The 18,253-nt window shown below is 37.6% G+C and overlaps 2 protein-coding genes across 2 annotated transcripts; both read left to right on the top strand.

Moving 5' to 3' along the window:
• The first annotated feature begins 3,800 nt into the window (after nt 1–3,800).
• Nucleotides 3,801–6,248, top strand: LOC102715343 (2-oxoglutarate-dependent dioxygenase 11-like). Its single transcript, XM_006644091.3, has 4 exons — nt 3,801–4,052; nt 4,163–4,410; nt 4,515–4,851; nt 5,796–6,248. Exons 1-4 carry the CDS (start codon nt 3,834–3,836, stop codon nt 6,051–6,053), a joined length of 1,062 nt encoding a protein of 353 aa, XP_006644154.2. The 5' UTR covers nt 3,801–3,833; the 3' UTR covers nt 6,054–6,248.
• Nucleotides 6,249–12,158: 5,910 nt separating this feature from the next.
• LOC102719258 (glutathione S-transferase 4-like) lies at nt 12,159–13,401 on the top strand. Its single transcript, XM_006645810.2, has 3 exons — nt 12,159–12,308; nt 12,442–12,490; nt 12,803–13,401. The coding sequence occupies exons 1-3, from the start codon at nt 12,159–12,161 to the stop codon at nt 13,309–13,311; spliced, it is 708 nt and encodes a 235-aa protein (XP_006645873.2). The 3' UTR covers nt 13,312–13,401.
• Nucleotides 13,402–18,253: the final 4,852 nt, after the last annotated feature.

Raw genomic sequence — 18,253 nt, 5'->3', positions numbered from 1 at the left:
AAAAGGATATTATTCCACACTGTCAGATCCTAGCAGATTTAAATTACAAAGATTAATATTTTAATTAAAGATTGGTAGGACCATCGAAGTAATAATCGATTGAACTAAAGTGTAGGTAGAGCCAGTTCTTTCAAACATTCTTTGTTGCAAAAGGTATTTACTCCAACTTCATATACATTAGTCTATTTAATTCAGCTCTCTAGGCTTAGAAGTTAATTACTTCTCTATATTTTATGATTGTTTGACTCTTAAACTCGATGTTACAATACAATTGTATATACATAAACATAAGCGCTATATCAATTGAGCTTGGCTGATAAGCTCGAGAAAATGGATAAAAACAATATTGATATATAGATAAATATCTATTTTATCGATAGTGGCAGTACCAATGATGGTATCATACAAAATGGAGTTAAGTGTAACTATAAATGAGCTCAATATCACAATGACTATAGACAAGCTCGAGGACACAAGAAACAGTGTTGTATGGGATCCTGAGAGAGATTAAAGAAGGCAAGATAGCTCGAGCAGCACAACATGCAAGAGCGAGGGCATAACCACCACCATTAGTGTCAAGTGATCTCGAGAGGGTGATTTTTGGTATGGTCTTACGGACAACAATGTATTGTTATAAGATTAGGTGGTCTTGCAGAGAAGAAAGGGTGTGTGAGTCTGGAGGGAAAGAAAGGACAAAGGAGTAGTTTAGCTATTTCGTTCCGTGATTTTTGATAAGGGAAGAAAGTAGAAAACTAATAAAAATCGACAACTATAGATGGGCGGAGGTAACTTTCGCTTATCAACCATTTTAATAGAGCTAATTTTGCAAATATATAAATATTGAATATAATTAAAATGGACAATAATTAAGTGAAGTAAATAATATATATTAATATGTTTTTACACTTTGAATAACAAAAGTACACAAAGATTAAATATAAACTAAATCTAGCGGCGCAAATGCATGGGCCACCTGCTAGTTATTTATAAAATACAACCGCGATGGGGCTAGGGCTGGAGCTAGAGCAAAATAGAGAGGGTGCCACTTATTTGTTTTTTCAGTGCTTTGAGCTAGGTTTAAACTGCTACGGCCTATGGATACCTAACTTTGGATTAAGTAAACTAGCCGTTAACCCGTGCATACCACAGGTTATTATCTTTGATATTGTAGATATTTAAAATTTAATTATGGTTGTTTTCTAAATTATAGCAGTTTAAATAAAGCACCCAAGCAGTTATAGTTGTCTAACAATTTTAAAATTTCTATAGTTATAACATAATACAAATCATATTTATTTAATATTGGATTTTTAATTATTTAAATTCGAAAAATGGTGAATATTATTTGTAATGGTCTATCTTATTTAGTGGAGAGGGAGATTAATTAACAAATAGTTTCTTCTATACACAAAGTTATGGGTTGACACAATTAAATTAATTCGCTACAACGACAATGAGTCTATATATTTCGATGGACCGTTTGGTTGTGGCCTATATATTTATATATTTAGTTTGATAGATAGCACATCAAAGTTGTACATCTGTAGGAGATGATTTCGGAAGATCTTATAGGATTATATATACAATCTATGATTTACATGATAGTTAGTAACTAAATAATATTAACTGTATTGATACCAAACAATGGTATCTACCAAAATTTGAATTGATGTATTGCTTCAATGTGTTCATACGGTTGCCGTTATCTTATCATCCAAGAAAATATTATGTGTATAGCGTAATCTGATAACAAAGTTTGAAATTGTCCTTTATTTATCGACAACAATTACCCGACGAAATTAATGGTGAGCCTAATTTGTATAGGTATAAAGGTAAAGATAGATAGTTAATCCAATAATGATAGGAAAATAATGTCATTTTTATTAGAAAAAACCCATATTAAGCTTTTTGTTTATTTAAAAGAGAAGGTTTCACCATAACGTTTTCTGCTCTACATATGCTGAGTCAAAATAAAAAAAAATATAGGTGGTACACAAAACATTTGTGGAACGAAAGTGTGTAGTAGAATGAAGGTATAGTGATGAATTATTTGGTTTGCTTCGACATAGTAATGCTCCAAACCAACATGTCATATACCGGATGGGTATGATTTACTATTTATTCTTTTAGAAAGAGCCACAATATGCTTTAAAATCTAAAGGTTTTTTTTATTTTTCCTATGTATTCGTAGTCAGGATTTTCTGAGCTATAATATTTTGTATAATTAAGAAGGTAAGGGACAAGCTATAGGGCATGCCAGGTATGCCCTGGTATACCCTGCACTTCATACTCGGTATATAAATATGAATACATGTTACTTAGTGCATGTATATTGAATAATATTGTTAATTTTACAATTACTATTGATTTGCTAAAATAGATTTATCGTTTTGTATACGACAATTGATGGATAGGTATACCCTTAGCTAAAATCCTAGATATCATTGTCACTGTCAAGTGGACCATATTCCACTGTGGACGAAACCTTGAAACTTCTTTCAAGTTTTTTATATCATGCATCAGGGCCAGTCCATGCATTTGCGTTGCACGTCTGTCATACATATTTTTTCCGGAAAGTTTTGTTTTCTTAATTCAATTATTTTGAAATTTAAAAGTAGCAAGTACAGGTTTATACTATTGTTGGAGCCTTCATTTAATTAAAAAAATCTGTGTTAATAAGTATGTACCGGACTGTATTTGGTCTAGAGTATCAGTTAATGTTTTTTCATGCTTTAATATTCCAAAAAGTTGCACTCAGATTGTAGTTTTAAGTATAACAATTACATGATTTGAAAAAAAATTTAAATTACCAACTAATAAATGTCACTGCTGTGTCTGTGCACTTGACGGATATTGCAGTATTATTAGTATAAATTAACTCATTAATTTGGTACACGGTATTAATTAGTGAAAAATGATTCTGATGGATACAAAGATTTATATTGGCGGGAAGGGGCGAAGTGGAGGACGAGCGTACCTTTGGCTGGAGGCGACGCGCGGCGTACACGGGCAGCGGGGATGCCGTCGCGGGAAAAGTGGAGGCCGAGCACGTGAACTGGACAGAAAAAATGGGTCCCGATCAATTTACTTTTGGTGCCAAAACTGGTTTGGGAATGCACACGATCACCCAAATATTAGATACAATTAAGGTGATATTAGGAATAACCAAATTTTAGGAATATATTTAGATATCTATTAGAGAAGTGTTTTTTATTCACTTCCCAATTTTTAGTTTCTAGGATCCAGTTTAGACATCTCATGTAAATGCTTTGAGATATCAAAAATTTTAGTTCAAAATTACTAAATTTTTACATTAAAAAAATATAATATCTCAAGGTAATTTTTTAAGCAGGTTAAAAAAGCTCTTATCAGATAGAATCAAGCTGTATCAAGAAGCAAGAAAAGGTAAATTAATTGAAGATGTTTACGTTACAAAACCATACTTACTGAAGGCGGCGTGGTATCATTCTCAGTCTAGACTAGTGTAACTTTATCTTGCTAGTCCACTCAGAAATATATCATGGGCCCCAATATTCTCCTGACCATCTCTTCTTCCCTGTCCCTGTCGCCATCCTTCTTTCTTTATGAGCTTTTTTTTTTGTTGCCTCTCTTCCCCTGGTTGCTATCATGAGCAACACTATCACTTCATGTTTCTTTCCCAAGCTATGGGAGGACGGTGGTGGGCCAGGTGCTAAGTGGTGGTGAGTCCCCTTCTCTACATATATCTATATTTTTTTAAAATTACTTTTCTAAACTGATATGGCACGCACCATCCGCTGATTGAAGAACGAGAAGCCAAACCGCGGCTTCTGACAGTGAAGGAGAGGAGAAATATGGGGTCTCTCCCGGTGCCGAGCGTGCAGGCGATGGTGGCGGCCAACGGTGCTGCCCATGTCCCACCCAGATACCTCCGGCCGACACACGATGAGGTCGTCGTCGCGGCCGCCGGCGAGTCGGAGATCCCCGTCATTGACTTCCGGCGGCTGCAGCTCGGCGACGGCGAGGCGTTGTCACGTCTCCACATTGCCTGCCAGGACTGGGGCTTCTTCCAGGTTAATCATCACAACTAGCCTCTCTCTCTCTCTGATTCATGTGTATTCTGCTAATCAATTCTGAATTCTGATGATATCAGTTATCTGCTGTTCTGCTTCTGTTCTTGCAGCTGATCAACCACAGCGTCGCAGAAGATGTGATGGAGACGATGAAGTCCAGCCTGCAGGGGTTCTTCCAGCTGCCTGCGGAAACCAAGAAGCAGTTCGCTCAGGAGCCAGGGCAGCTGGAAGGCTACGGCCAGCTGTTCGTCGTCTCTGAAGACCAGAAGCTCGACTGGGCCGACAGTCTCTACGTGCACTCGCAGCCGTCGCAGGACAGGAAGCTCAGGTTCTGGCCTGACCAACCTGCCGGCTTCAGGTGTACATCCCATTAGGCCGTCCTCATTTCATGCTCGCTCTGAATTCGCCATTGCTGCTGCTCAGCTCAGCTGCACACATTTCATTGCATGTTCGTTCGATCAGAATGGCGCTGGACAGATACTGCGCCGCCGTGAGGGACGTGGCGGACGGCCTGCTGGCTGCCATGGCCAGCAACCTGGGGCTGCACCGAGACGTGATCACGGGGAGATGCGGCGGCGCCGGCGGTGGGATGCAGATGGTGAGGATGCAGTGCTACCCTCCGTGCGCGCAGGCGGACAAAGTGGTCGGCATCTCGCCTCACTCTGACGCCGATCTCGTGACGATTCTCCTCCAAGTGAACGGGGTGGATGGGCTGCACATCATGAGAAATAATGGGGCTTGGCTTCCCGTCAGCCCTCTTGAGGGTGCTTTCGTTGTCAATGTGGGAGACGTTCTTCAGGTTTGAGAATAACTACTTCGTCCGTCCTAAATATTTAATGTCGTTCGTTTTTTTATACATGTTTGACTATTCATCTTATTTAAAAAATTTATATAATTATTATTTTTATATTATTTTATTTATTGTTAGATATACTTTTATACATATATATAACTTTACATATTTGACAAAAAAAATTGAATAAGACGAAGAGTCAAACGTGTATAAAAAAGTCAACGGCTTCAAACATTTAGGGACGTAGGGAGTATTTCGCATGCACAAATAATGAAATTTCTTTTTATTGCAATACGGACAAACCGTAAGTTATAATTCATAATCCAATTTCATGCCTTTTTTTTGTAAGGTTGAGAAATGTCAGAATAGCATAAAAAACATTAATTTTCTAGATGGATCATGCGTAGCACTACCAAACAAACAATGGTAAGAGTTAAGTACTCCGTCTATTTCATATTCTAAGTTATTTTGTGTTTGTTCTACGCTAGACCTGACCTCTTCGGTCAAGTTTATAGAAAAACAAAACAACATTTTTAACATAACAAATTTACTATAAAAATATCCTCAACGATGAATTTAATTACACTACTCTGGTGTTATAGATGTTAGCATATTTTCTGCAAATTTAATCAAACTTAAAAGATGTTTGACTTACGACAAACCTAATGCACCGCGTATATAGAACATACGGTGTAACGAACACAACTTTTTGCCTGCTAAGGTTTAATTTGCGAGCTTTTTTACTGTTTTTGAAAAAGTATCTCAAGGTACCATAATTTTTAGTGTAAAAGTTTAATACCTTAAGATACATGGTACCTCGAGGTACAAATGTAAAATTTTTGATACCTTCAACTACTTTTTAAGGATGATAAAAGAGCCCTTAATTTGCTCAAACGAGAAACTGAAACCGGCGTTTGTTTGTTCTTATCTATTCTTCCATGCACCTACAGGTATTCACTAATGGAAGGTACAGGAGTGTTGAGCACCGGGTAGTGGTGGATGGGGAGAAAGAGCGGCTGTCAATGGCGACCTTCCATTGTCCTAGCAGAAATGCCGTCGTAGGTCCTCTCAGCGAGACTGTGGCGCAAGAAGTCGATGCTGCGTATGGAAGCAGGGACTACGACGAGCTTCTGAAACTCTTCTTCGCCAAGAAGCTGGACGGGAAGAGCTTCTTGGACCCGATCAAGAAGAACAAGACCAGCGGGTGACGAAAGAGCCTTCCTCCGGTAAAAGTGTTTTCACGTCTTGGCAGCATGCCCTCCCATTTTGTGAATACATACAACTAGTTATTTTTCTTTTTTTTAAAAAAATTAAATGTTGTTGGTACAATATATATCTACTGCCTTCGTACTTAAATATAATAGATTATGAGGATAAATCTGTTTATCATTCTCAATCTAAACTAGTGCAACTTATCTTCATGTGTTAGTCCAATCAGAAAATATATCATGGGCCCCCAATATTTTCCTGACCATCTCTTCTTCCTTGGCGGCGTTCATTCCGATGGGATGATAAGTTAACTATTCTCCCTCGTTTTTCGTACGCATGCTTCCCAAACTGTTAAACGGTATATATTTTGCAAAATTTTTTTATAAAAAAGTTGTTTTAAAAAATCGTATTGATCTATTTTATATTTTTTTAATAATTAATACGTTTTCCGTATCGAGGTAATTAACCTACCACCCTCGAAAAAACATGGCCCTTGTGCCTGTAGACATCCTTCTTTCTATATGACCTTTTTTGTTGCCTCTCTTCCCCTGGTTGCTATCATTGTCCTTGAGCAACGCTATCACTTCTCATGTTTATTTCCCAAGTTATGAAAGGACGGCGGTGGGCCAGGTGCTAAGTGGTGGTGAGGGTAAATACACCATTTAAAACAGTTGGCCGACTCACGACCAATATATTTGGATAAAATTCCATAGGATTTTATAGAAGTAAGAAGGTAGCGCTCAAATTTGTTTGTTTGCTTTTACAGCGAGCATGTGTGGTGTGTGGATCAAGATGCGAATGTATAATATAGGAAGGATGTGAAGTGCTAGCCTACATGCTCGAAGGGTTCTGTTCATGATTTCCATTTGAAACAGTTCAAATATGGTAACCAAAAAAGTACACGTGTGAAAAAAAACTATTCATTTTAATAGAAAACAACTCGTATATATTTTTCTGAATTCCTGCAAACCTCCCCACATGTTTTTTTTTTAAAAAAATTGCTTCTCTTTACCGGGTGAGTTTAATCCCTCTTATAACAATATGTAGCAAGAGGGTGGTAAATTTGTTGCCACTTATACTGTAAGAGCGACAAAAAGTTAAATTTTCTACTTCATAAAAGCACATTATTTCACAGATGACAGTACACACACGTGGTATGCAGTAGCTATCACCTGCCAAAAGGATAGAGACCGTGGTAAATTTGTGAACCACATGGATTGTCGACAAAAAACATACCGTATAAATGCGAGCATCAGGATTGGAAATATTATCCAAAAAATATGAGATGGAGGTATAAAATCATATATTTTCTCATGCGAAAGAATATGTCGTTAAGTATGTACTATACAACGCTATGATATGATGAATGGATACAAACTTCTTAATAAATTCCTAAATACCAATATTATCTCTAATCACTGTGTTAGTAAAGTACTAATATGCCCTTATAAACTAACAATACATATCTATTTTAATGGCAGTATAATAATACTAGTAGAGAATACCACTGTTTCTTATTATTTTAAAGATGACACCAGTAGTGGCCACAGACCATAAAAGTATTCGATATTTCAAGTGATTTAATGAAATCTAAATAGTTATTTCGTCAAAATAGAAAAGACATGAACCGAAATAAACGATTTACAAGTTCATGTATTAAATCGCACCCATCTCATAAGTTCGTGTACTGGTAGCTAGTTTAACAATCTACTCAAAAAGTAACAACACCATAGATGATACCATCCACATAATTAAACTCAAACATTAGTTAATCAAAATATTAAAATAGCCTGGCCAATTAAAAAGCCGAACTAACTAACTAAAGGAATAAATCATCTAGCTAATCATGAAATAATTTAGCCAATTAATAAACTATGTGGCCAAATTACACAGCTAACACCGTCGAGCACAATTCATGCGCTGAACGTCATCATGGTACGTTTTATTCTCGTGTTACCTCCCATTCCCACATATTAAGATGACTTGTGTAATATGTATGTTTGTTTCCTACTTTATTTTTTGCAACCAGTAAAAAAGGATGATTGAAGCAGTTGGAAGCCTGGGACTTTGGGAGGAAACTGAACAAGAAAGATATTGAAACAAATAAACTGCAGCAAAATGTAACCGGAGGATATTAATATGCACCAAACTAGTTTGTACACTTGTGCGCTTTGTAAAATTCATTGTATGCAGCTATTTTGTACATTCCATATATGATTGATGAAGAGTAATTGCGGGCATTAATTTGTTTCTTTTTTCTGTTATGTATTATTAGTTAGGAACTAAAATATATATTTGTCAATAGAAAGAATAATTAAGGAATCAAGGGCCATGATTTTTTTATTAGGTGATAAGACCATAAAGGTGATACGGAGCAATTTAAAAGAGCTCATTTATCATTCCTTCAACTAAATCAGTTTTGAACATTTCATCTAGCTAAAGAAGGGAAGTTTGCATTGTGAAGCAAATATTAAAATACTTGTGAAATTCATACCCTCATCATCTAGCTGATGCAGAATTCGCCTAAATGGTCATTCACAATTTGACAATAACGGATAGCCGTCCATCTTACTCTTAGTGCACCAACTGCTTTTATTCACAATCATGATTATAACCTTGTGACACATCCAATAGCCTAAATCCATACCATGTAGAATTCACTAGACAATCTAATTCATCTTCACTTCTCCACATGCGCTCTGATCCTGCAAATAATCCAGATGGCCAATGTAGAGTCCTCTCGGTGATTCAATCTACACCTTCGTGTGTTGGTCATCAATCGGCGCTGAACTTCATCATGGTACGTTTTCTTCTCATGTTACCTCCCATTCCTAGATGACTTGTGTATTATGTACGTTTGTTTCTTACTTTCTTTTTTGCGTCCAGTAAAAGATGATGGCTGAAGCAGTTGGAAGCCTGGGACTTGCGAGGAAACAGAAGAAGAAGAAAAAAAAATTGAAACAAATAGACTGCAGCGAAATGTAACTGGAGGATATCAACGTGAAGAAACGGGTGGCCTTGTAAAAGTATCTTTCCTCCTAGCACATCCTCCTTTTGCATTCAAATGGTGGCATACTTTTTATCGTGTGGCCGGGTGGGCAGAATTTTATAGTTGTAAATTTCAGGCTTTCGGACAAAGAGAAATAAATTGCATGCCACTGGATGTTTATATATGGCACGAAGCAGAAAAGGTGAGGGAGGTAAAGAAGTTGAGCTGTGCAATGACAGGTTCTTGTGAATGAATTGCTTTCGCTGCTGAACAAGCAACAGGAGGAGGGTGCCAGCTCTAGTGTCATTGATTTGAGCTGAACTCAATCAACGGGTGACAAAAAGAAAGAAAATATGATGTATTGATATAGGCCGCTATCGGCTATGGGTAAGATAACCTGTATGAAAAATATAGTAATAGATTAATACATAATTAATTAATTATTATGTATAAAAAATTAAAAAATAGATCAATATTATTTTTAAAGCAACTTTTCTATAGAAAATTTTTGCAAAACATGTACCGTTTAGTAGTTCGGAAAACATGCGCGCAAAAAACGAGGGAATCTGGGTTACTAGAAGTGGGGAACGAACAGGGCCATATTTGATCTGATAAGCAAAGTCGGATTTCTTTTCAAAAAATGTAAAAGTCAATTTCTTCACTTTAACATTTTTCCATAGCACTTAATATGCTGATAAACTTGTTTTTTGGCTTACTTTGTCTGTTAAAACTGCTGAAAATAGCTTTTATTACACTCATTTATTCATGTTTTTTAGTTTTTAATTTCTTTGTGCATAGGTTTCGAGCAAGTAAAACTGATTTCAGTATCAATATTAAAACTACACGCAAAATGTCTTGAAAGTAATTGAAAACGTTGTCATCTATGGCTCTATAAAGTTTGAAATCAAAACAAGTCATATACAATAAGCTAAAACAGGGATGACAATTTCACCCGTGGGGCCGGGTCCCTAGTAGGTACTGCCCCTACGGGTATAGGGACGGGTCCCGATTTTGACCCACGAGTAACCGGGTTCGAGGCCCTACATTTGTGCGGGTGAGGGGACGGGGATAGAGTCCTACCCACGGGGATTCGGGGGTATATTAGACTATGATATCTTAAATTACAGTCCATAGAAGGTGGAAAAGCTCAATTCTAAGCCCAAATATATAAAGTAGTAACCATAAATGCTAAGTTGCTAGCCTCTCTGTCTCTCTCTTGGTCTCCTACTTTCCTCCACTCTAGAGGGCAGCTAGACGGCCAGGTGGGCAGAGGCGACGGCCTCTCCTTCGGATACCGGCCCTCCCTCTCTCCTAGTCCAGTCAGCGCCGAGCGAGGCGAAGCGGGGCGACGAGGCGGCTGGCCTCTCTCCTCCGAATCCCGGCCCCTCCCCTTCCCCCAGTCCAGCTAGCACCGAGCGAGGCGAGCGAGCCGGCGGTGAGGTGGAGTGGGGCGTCGAGTCGGCGGTGAGGTGGCAAGGAAGCCACGGCTAGACGGCTAGGCAACGACCTGACAAGGCAGCGATCGGCTAGGCGGTGTCCCAGTGACCGGTGAGGCATAGTCTTGGCATCCACTCTCCACTGAATTGTGGGTAAGTGGGTCACCCGGTCGGGTTGTGGGTTCCCGGTCATGTCATGTACGAGGATGGAGTTCGATCCGCTTCTCCATTCGAGTCCAGGTTTGGGTATAGAAGTCAGGTGGCTGGTTCGGACCTATTCATGTTCAACCCGTCCAGTTACCATCCCTAAGCTAAAATTGTAACTAGAACATAAATGGAGTGAAATGGTATAGTAACAACACCTAGAAAGACAGTTATTAGCTGATTCTTCCCATCATAGAGTAAGCAAATAAAATGACATGAGTAAAGAAGATGAGGAAGTAGAAAAACTATGGTTATACATGACAACTATTTAGAGTTAATTTTTAGCATTTATTTAAAAAATATTACATGAGATAGATATAAAAAGAAAAAGAATATAGTAAAAAATATTTTGATACTACCTTTATATATACCGAAATAAGCCATAGTAGTACAGACGAGGTAGGGTATCACTGATCAATTGCACTGGCTTATGCTATTACCAATGCAATGTTTGCGGGCTAGCTGTACATGGGCCTCGCCTACCAAAAAAAAATCGCTTATTGCCCATCTCGTATGGCTAAGTACTTCTTGGTGCACTGACTTCTTTAATAAAGTTTTCATGTATAAATTCATGATCTCATGTTATATAAATAAAAATTTTAACTTTGTATTAATCAATTCCATTGTTTATGTTATTAAATAACTATCATAAGAATCAGAAAAAAATTTCGCCTTCGTCTTAAAAGAAACGAGCCAAGTATCGCAAATTGGCAGGCACACGTGAGCAGCTGCGGCATGCCAGATCATGCACTCATGCTTGCATGTTGTGGTCAAATTGGGGAGCCGCTAGTCGTTGCTGCCGGTCGAGGTCGTAGCCGTCAGCTAGGTGTGCAGTGCACGGGGCATCGCAGGGAATCGTGTCAACGGAGAAGACTTGCCAACGGTATAGTATGAAACAAATACGACTTATTAAAAGTTTACCTTCATTACAGTTTATTTTTTATTTTAGCTTTTAATCTATGTGAACATATATATAAATAAAAATTTTATTCGTAAATTATCTTTCGTTTGCAAACGTAAACATGTGTATAAATTGGATGGTCGTGATTTTCAGTCTCTTGATTAATCTATAACTAATTTGGAGGGCTATGTAACGAAGACCCGCGCCAAATAATTATGAAAAGCAATAGCAAACATTTCCTAAAAAAAACTGGTTGACTTCGGTGATCTTTGCGAGCAATGAACGACAAAAAGGCAAGCAGCCCTTGTACAGAGATTCCCAGCAAACTGGCTGCCAACACTTCACAAAAGAAGCTTTGCTATGGCCGCCTTCAGTCTTCTTCGCCTAATTAATATTCAACCACGGACTAATTCAGCACCAAAACACTAATTAACAAAACAAAAATATCAGGCTCCCAGGGCCAGGGACTACTATATAAACTAAGCATCTGTGCTCGCTCGATCATATCGCAGCGAAGCTGTTCAGAATTAATTAGAACACCGCAGATCGCTCGCTCGTCCGAATTTACTTAATTATGGCGCCCATGAAGGTTTACGGGTGGCTGGTGTCGCCGTGGATGGCGAAGGTGCTACTGTGCCTGGAGGAGGCCGGCGTTGACTACCAGGTCGTCCCGTTGAGCCTGTCCGACGGCGATCACCGCCGGCCGGAGCACCTCGCCCGGAACGTATGTATTAATTGTTACGATCTGTCTCAACTTGCCTGCCTCTCCTGACACTGTTCTGAAGAAATTAGTAATAAGCATGCAGTTGGATGTGGTTAACTGACAGAGGTTTTCTGTATATGATTTCTTTCTTCAGCCGTTCGGTCAGATTCCAGTGCTGGAGGACGGTGACCTGACTCTCTACCGTAAGCTTAACATGCACCGTGTGTTACTTGATGATTGAACTTTGCAGTACCGAATTAAATCAGCGGTCCATAACATTTTTATCTTTTCGCTTCTGCCTATACTTACAAGACAAAATTAATTCTCATCTTTTCGCTTCTACATATTTTTACAAGACAAAATTTAAATTTTTAAACTTAGATTTTACAGTTTATTTTAGGGTTTTTTAGTAAAGTTTATTTTTTAGACTTGCTTTTTAAATCGCTAAAAAGACCTATAATTTATAAATATGTTTTGAAAACAAACCATAGATTACCCCTAAATTTGTTTACCAGAATCACACGCCATCGCGAGGTACATCCTTGGCAAGCACAAACCGGAGCTCCTGGGGCTCGGCGAGGGCGGCGGCGTGGAGGAGTCGGCAATGGTGGACATGTGGCTGGAGGTGGAGACCCACCAGTACGAGGCCGCCATGAAGCCCATCGTGTGGCACTGCATCGTGCACCAGCACGTCGGCCTCGACCGCGACCAGGCCGTCGTCGACGAGTGCGTCCGGAAGCTCAAGAGGGTGCTCGAGGTGTACGAGGCGAGGCTGTCGTCGGCGGCGGGCTCGGGCTCCCCCGGCCCCAGCAGGTACATCGCCGGCGGCGGCCGCGTCAGCCTCGCGGACCTCAGCCACCTCCCGCTCATGCACTACTTCGCGGCGACGGAGTACGCCGGCGTGCTCGACGCGTACCCGCGCGTGAGGGCGTGGTGGGAGGCACTGCGGGCGAGGCCGTCGGTGAAGAAGGTGATGGCCGCAATGCCGACGGATTTCGGGTTCGGAAGTGGGAGCTCGCCGTAGTGCCTGAACGGACCATCGATCTGCTGCTCTGGTTCTGCAAAACCACTTAATTTATTTGTGTTCTTAAATAAATGGAGTGTCTTTGTGAGAAAAATATGCCCTCCCTCCCTGTAAGAATTGTAATGTTACTAAAATATTTGCTTTGTTTTACGTGGTGATATCATTTTCATACATGCAAAATCTATATATGTTGCAAAATATGACTAGTCAACTAATAGTATTACTTGACACTATATATGTTATACTCCCTCGGATCATAATTTTATTTTTGAGACTTTTATACGGTATGGAAAATGCAACACAGATCACCAACCGTGATTAATGGCCTGTCCATGACGGCCAAAAGCGGCCCTTTATACTTCAAAATTATTTTCACTTTTCCGGTTCAGTTTTTTTTTTAATTTATTTTAGAGAAGAGTATTTTATTTATCCGGTCTCTATATCCAATTGGATATATACAACCATCTTTTTAAAAATTCAACAACTTAGCCCAAACCTAAGTAGAGAACTTAGTCTCTCAAATAATCCAATCTAAAATTCAGGTTCCTGTGAAGATTTTTCGATTTTGATGACTCCAAAACTCCTCTTCCTTATATCTCTAGCAAATGAATTTCATGAACCCATATTGTCTGAATTAAATAAGCCAAATTTTCAAACTCATGGCGCAAGAATATGTCTATGATAAGAGCTAACAATACTCGAAATGCAAGATCTGGTAATTGTTCGTCACTGAGGCTCAAAGTATATTTTAGCCCAAAAACACACAAATCATACACAAATTTTAGCCCAAAACACATTCCACAATATTATATATATAATAGAAAAAGGAGCTACCATGTTCGCTCTCATGGACTAGAAAATCCCTCATTAATAGAGAGAAAATAAGAAAAATAGAAAATCCCACGTTAAGTGAAAATAATATGAGAAAAAAATTAAAAACAGTCAATCGGAGACTGCATCCACATTAATAGGATCGGAATCAAGAAAAAGAAAAAAAATACAGTCCGAGACCGTGTAGATTGATTCTTTCCTTGGGAAACGTATGCTAGAAATTAACTTTTATGGGCTGGAAAAACACTAAGGATAAATAATAAAAAAAACAAAAATTTTAATCGGAGATGTCGACGTTAATATGATGGAAACAAACTGCATCCAGATTAATAGGATCGGAATAAAGAAAAACAGAAAAAAAAAGTCCAAGACCGTGTAGATTGATTGTTTATTTGAAACGTATTTTAGAAATTAACTTTTATTGGTTGGAAAATCACTGAGGACAAATAATAAAAAAACAAAAAATTCAATCGGAGATGTCCACGTTAATATGATGGAAAACAAACAGAAAAGAATCAATTGGACTTAATGCCATGGATATAGTAAGTACTGTGTATTCATGTGAAATACCTTAAACTAAAAATATTTAATCCTATATGCCTAATTTATTTCGTTACCATTTAATTAACCAATGTTGGACATGTATCCTTTGAAAGACTGCACGTTTGTTATTTATTTAAGAACTGTCACATAAAACATATCAACTAACTAATTGATTATTAGCTATAAAGATATAATAGATGAATTGATCTATTTTTTTAAAGAAACTTTCATATATTTTTCAATAAATATACTGTTTAGAAGCATGTACACAGTAAAAAAAAAGATATATAGGTGGGAATATGGTGTTGTCACACACATCCTAAATCATACAGTAAAAATCTCAAGTGCATAGAAGTACTTAATTTTAGGATAGATGCAGTATTTTGAATAAATCACGATTATCTTCTTCATGGCACGATCAGTAGGCACGGAGAAACCACCAAAAAATTTTCATGTATCAATCGGACATGGAAAAGATCGCGTGTCGTTCAGAAAAGAATAAAATATCAATATGACAAGAGTTAATAACATATTAATTGGAATAAGAGGTAAATATAAAAGAGCTACATGTCCCATCACGTCTCATCTCATCTCAAGAGAAAATATCAATCGGAATAAGAGACGTCTCTATTTTCTAGCATAGTATACTGGTAATAGAAACCTATCAATTTTTACCGACTCAATTTCTTTAATAATATACGGTAACGCATTGTATCTTTGTAAGCCGATTGAATTATATTTCATTACAAAACTTTGGATTAGGCTGAAAAAATAATAGATGGCCTACTCCCTACCTAATTTGAATCATATCCTCTACTACATTTATCCCCCAAAAAATAATCACTTATAAGAAGAGAAAATTGATGTAAATGCACTTATTAAATGACATAGCCCCCATTTTTTCGCTTATAATTATCCTTTATTTTTTTCATCGTAGTTCATTTTTTGTGTTCCTAATAAATGGAGTGTCTTCGTCAGAAAAATATGTACTCCCTCCCTAGAAGAATTGTAATGTTACCAAAATATTTGCTTTGTTTTACCTGTTGATATCATTTTACATGCAAAACCTATGTGTTGCAGAATATGATTATAGTCAAATAATACTCCCTCCGGTCATAATTTTATTTTTGAAACTTTTATACGGTATGGAAAATACAACACAGATCACCAATGGTGATTAATGGACAGTCCATGACAGCCAAAAGTGGCCCTTCATATATAGATGGCCATAAGGCCTGACGGTCCGACGGCCCGGCCCATAGCATGGCTATTTGGCCTGGCCCAAGCACGCCACAGTATGACGGGTATCGGACCCGTGCCAGCCCGGCCCAACAGTTGGACCATGTCTAGGTTGATACCTTGGCACGTGGGCTGGCCCGGCACCAGTGGCGAAGCTAGAAAAAAGATTAATATTTTGTTGGTACTACAAAGAGAGAACATTGCAATATTAATTTTGACGATATTATCACAAATAGAATAAACTATTGTTAACTACAAAGTTGACATTTTTTCTCGTATTGCTACAGTATACCATACTATTGATGGATTAAAGTTGGATAAGTGAACCTAGATCAACCCCATCTTATAAAAATAGTGTCAATTATGTCTTGTATATTGCATTTTGGGATGCTCAAGATGGTGACAAGGTCTTTGTCTTGTGTGAACGGTAGAAATAGAATAATATAAGATTGTGATAGAATTAAACCCCATTTGAGATGTGGTGGAATTCTTCAAAGTTATACTTGATTTAACCATGACGAGAAGTATGATGTGCCACCATTATGATTTGCTCATATGTATAGTAACTCCGGAAATATTTCTAGTCATACCATTTACAAAAGCAGTGTTGTAGAAGGAGAGGAAAGATTGGATGACATGATGGAAGGTCTCTTAAATGTTGCATTTGTCCATGAGGATAGTTTTGAGTCTCTCTATCAACTACCTCGATTGTTGAAAAATATGTTCATACTCCTTGAGAATTCACTTGTACTGAGCGAAAAATTGGAATCATTTCTTCTGATTCATTTGAGAACGTAAATTGTTTTATTTTCTCGTTTGGATAGGATTTTAGTGACTCTCCTTGAGAATCAGATTCTCAAAGATGAGAATCTCAACCAAATGTTCTTTTTTCCATTTGAAGAGCCCAATATCCTTCTTCGCTACTAGTATTATTTTAAGAGAATAAGAGCCCAAAATCAACGAGCCCAGCTATACCTATGATTGGTACGATCAAACGTTTCTCTCGGTGTTTATCAACAGATGCAATGTAAGCAAGCATTGCGTGTATAGTATTCTGCAAAATTAACTGGTCTGTATATATATTCAAATCCTAAATTTAAATCATACTCCCTCCGTTTTATAGTTTAAAACTTTCTAGCCTTGTCTAAATTCATCAAATGATGAATATGTATAATTTATATATATATGTCTAGATTCATTAACATCCATATGAATCTAGACAGGACTAAAAGGTTTTACGTTGTGAAATGAAACAAAGTGTACGTAAGTAAACCAAGTGTGAGAAATAGTCATACTTGAAGGTTGAAACTGGTGCAATGTTCCTGAATGTGACTGTTCTACTTAAGAATAGCTGAAACCTGAAATTCCAAACAACTTTCTGTTGGCCCGTCTCTCTATAGTCTGCTATCTGGCAGGTTACTTGTCCATCTTTCAGCGTTGGAGTTTGTTCCGCAAAAAAAAATCCAAATGTTCAGACAGATCGATCTGCAAATTAGCTGATGCAGACAAACTGAGATGCACTGTCTCCTTCTGGGGCTTGGTCCAACAGATGTAACTTCCCAACTAATTATATCCATATGCTTTCATATTACTTATCACTAATTTTATGTCCATTTGTGTTTCCAATCTACAGAGAAATATATGTTCGTAGACGTAGCTTTAGCTATGTTTTCCTATAGTGAAAATAAATTGGAGGTACAGAACACAAATTTCTGCATTTTAATTTCCTTTGAAAAAAATTTCACAAAACTATATATACTTTTGTTAAACTATCGCTAACCTATAGATTTAGCACTAAATTTATCACAAAACTACAGATATCACGGAACAACCAATTTAATATTGCAATTATCCCAAGACTATAGTTTAAATCCCTAGCACTACCGTTATGTCAAGACTATAAACATTGTAGTTTCACGATGAAATTAGCACTAAACCTATAGTTTTAAGATACTCCATATTAAATATATACTATCATGATAAACTTAGCGGTAAGTTCATAGTTTTATGATGCATCGTCTTAAAGCTATAGTTTTATAATAAACTAATTGTATTTGTACAGAAAAAAATGTTCATGTCCTTGTGATTGAAGCATTATCCCTTGTTGTTCGGCCAACCATTCATCAGCCGTACGACATATAACTAAAAAATAATTTATAGGTAAAGTTTTTTATATCTGTATTATTCTTGGTGTCAAAAAAATACTAAAAAACTATAATGAAAAAAACCCTAAATTATGTTTGAAAATTTAAATGTTGGCAGTGACTTGTAAGCTAAACGGCAAGCGATGGGGGCTATTTGTATAGCGTTATCGAGCTGAGCATTAAAA

Source organism: Oryza brachyantha, chromosome 1, assembly GCF_000231095.2.
Source record: "Oryza brachyantha chromosome 1, ObraRS2, whole genome shotgun sequence".
NCBI classification, from domain to species: Eukaryota; Viridiplantae; Streptophyta; class Magnoliopsida; order Poales; family Poaceae; genus Oryza; species Oryza brachyantha.
Note: the sequence above shows the minus strand (reverse complement) of the source record. Positions and strands in the feature narration are given on the sequence as shown.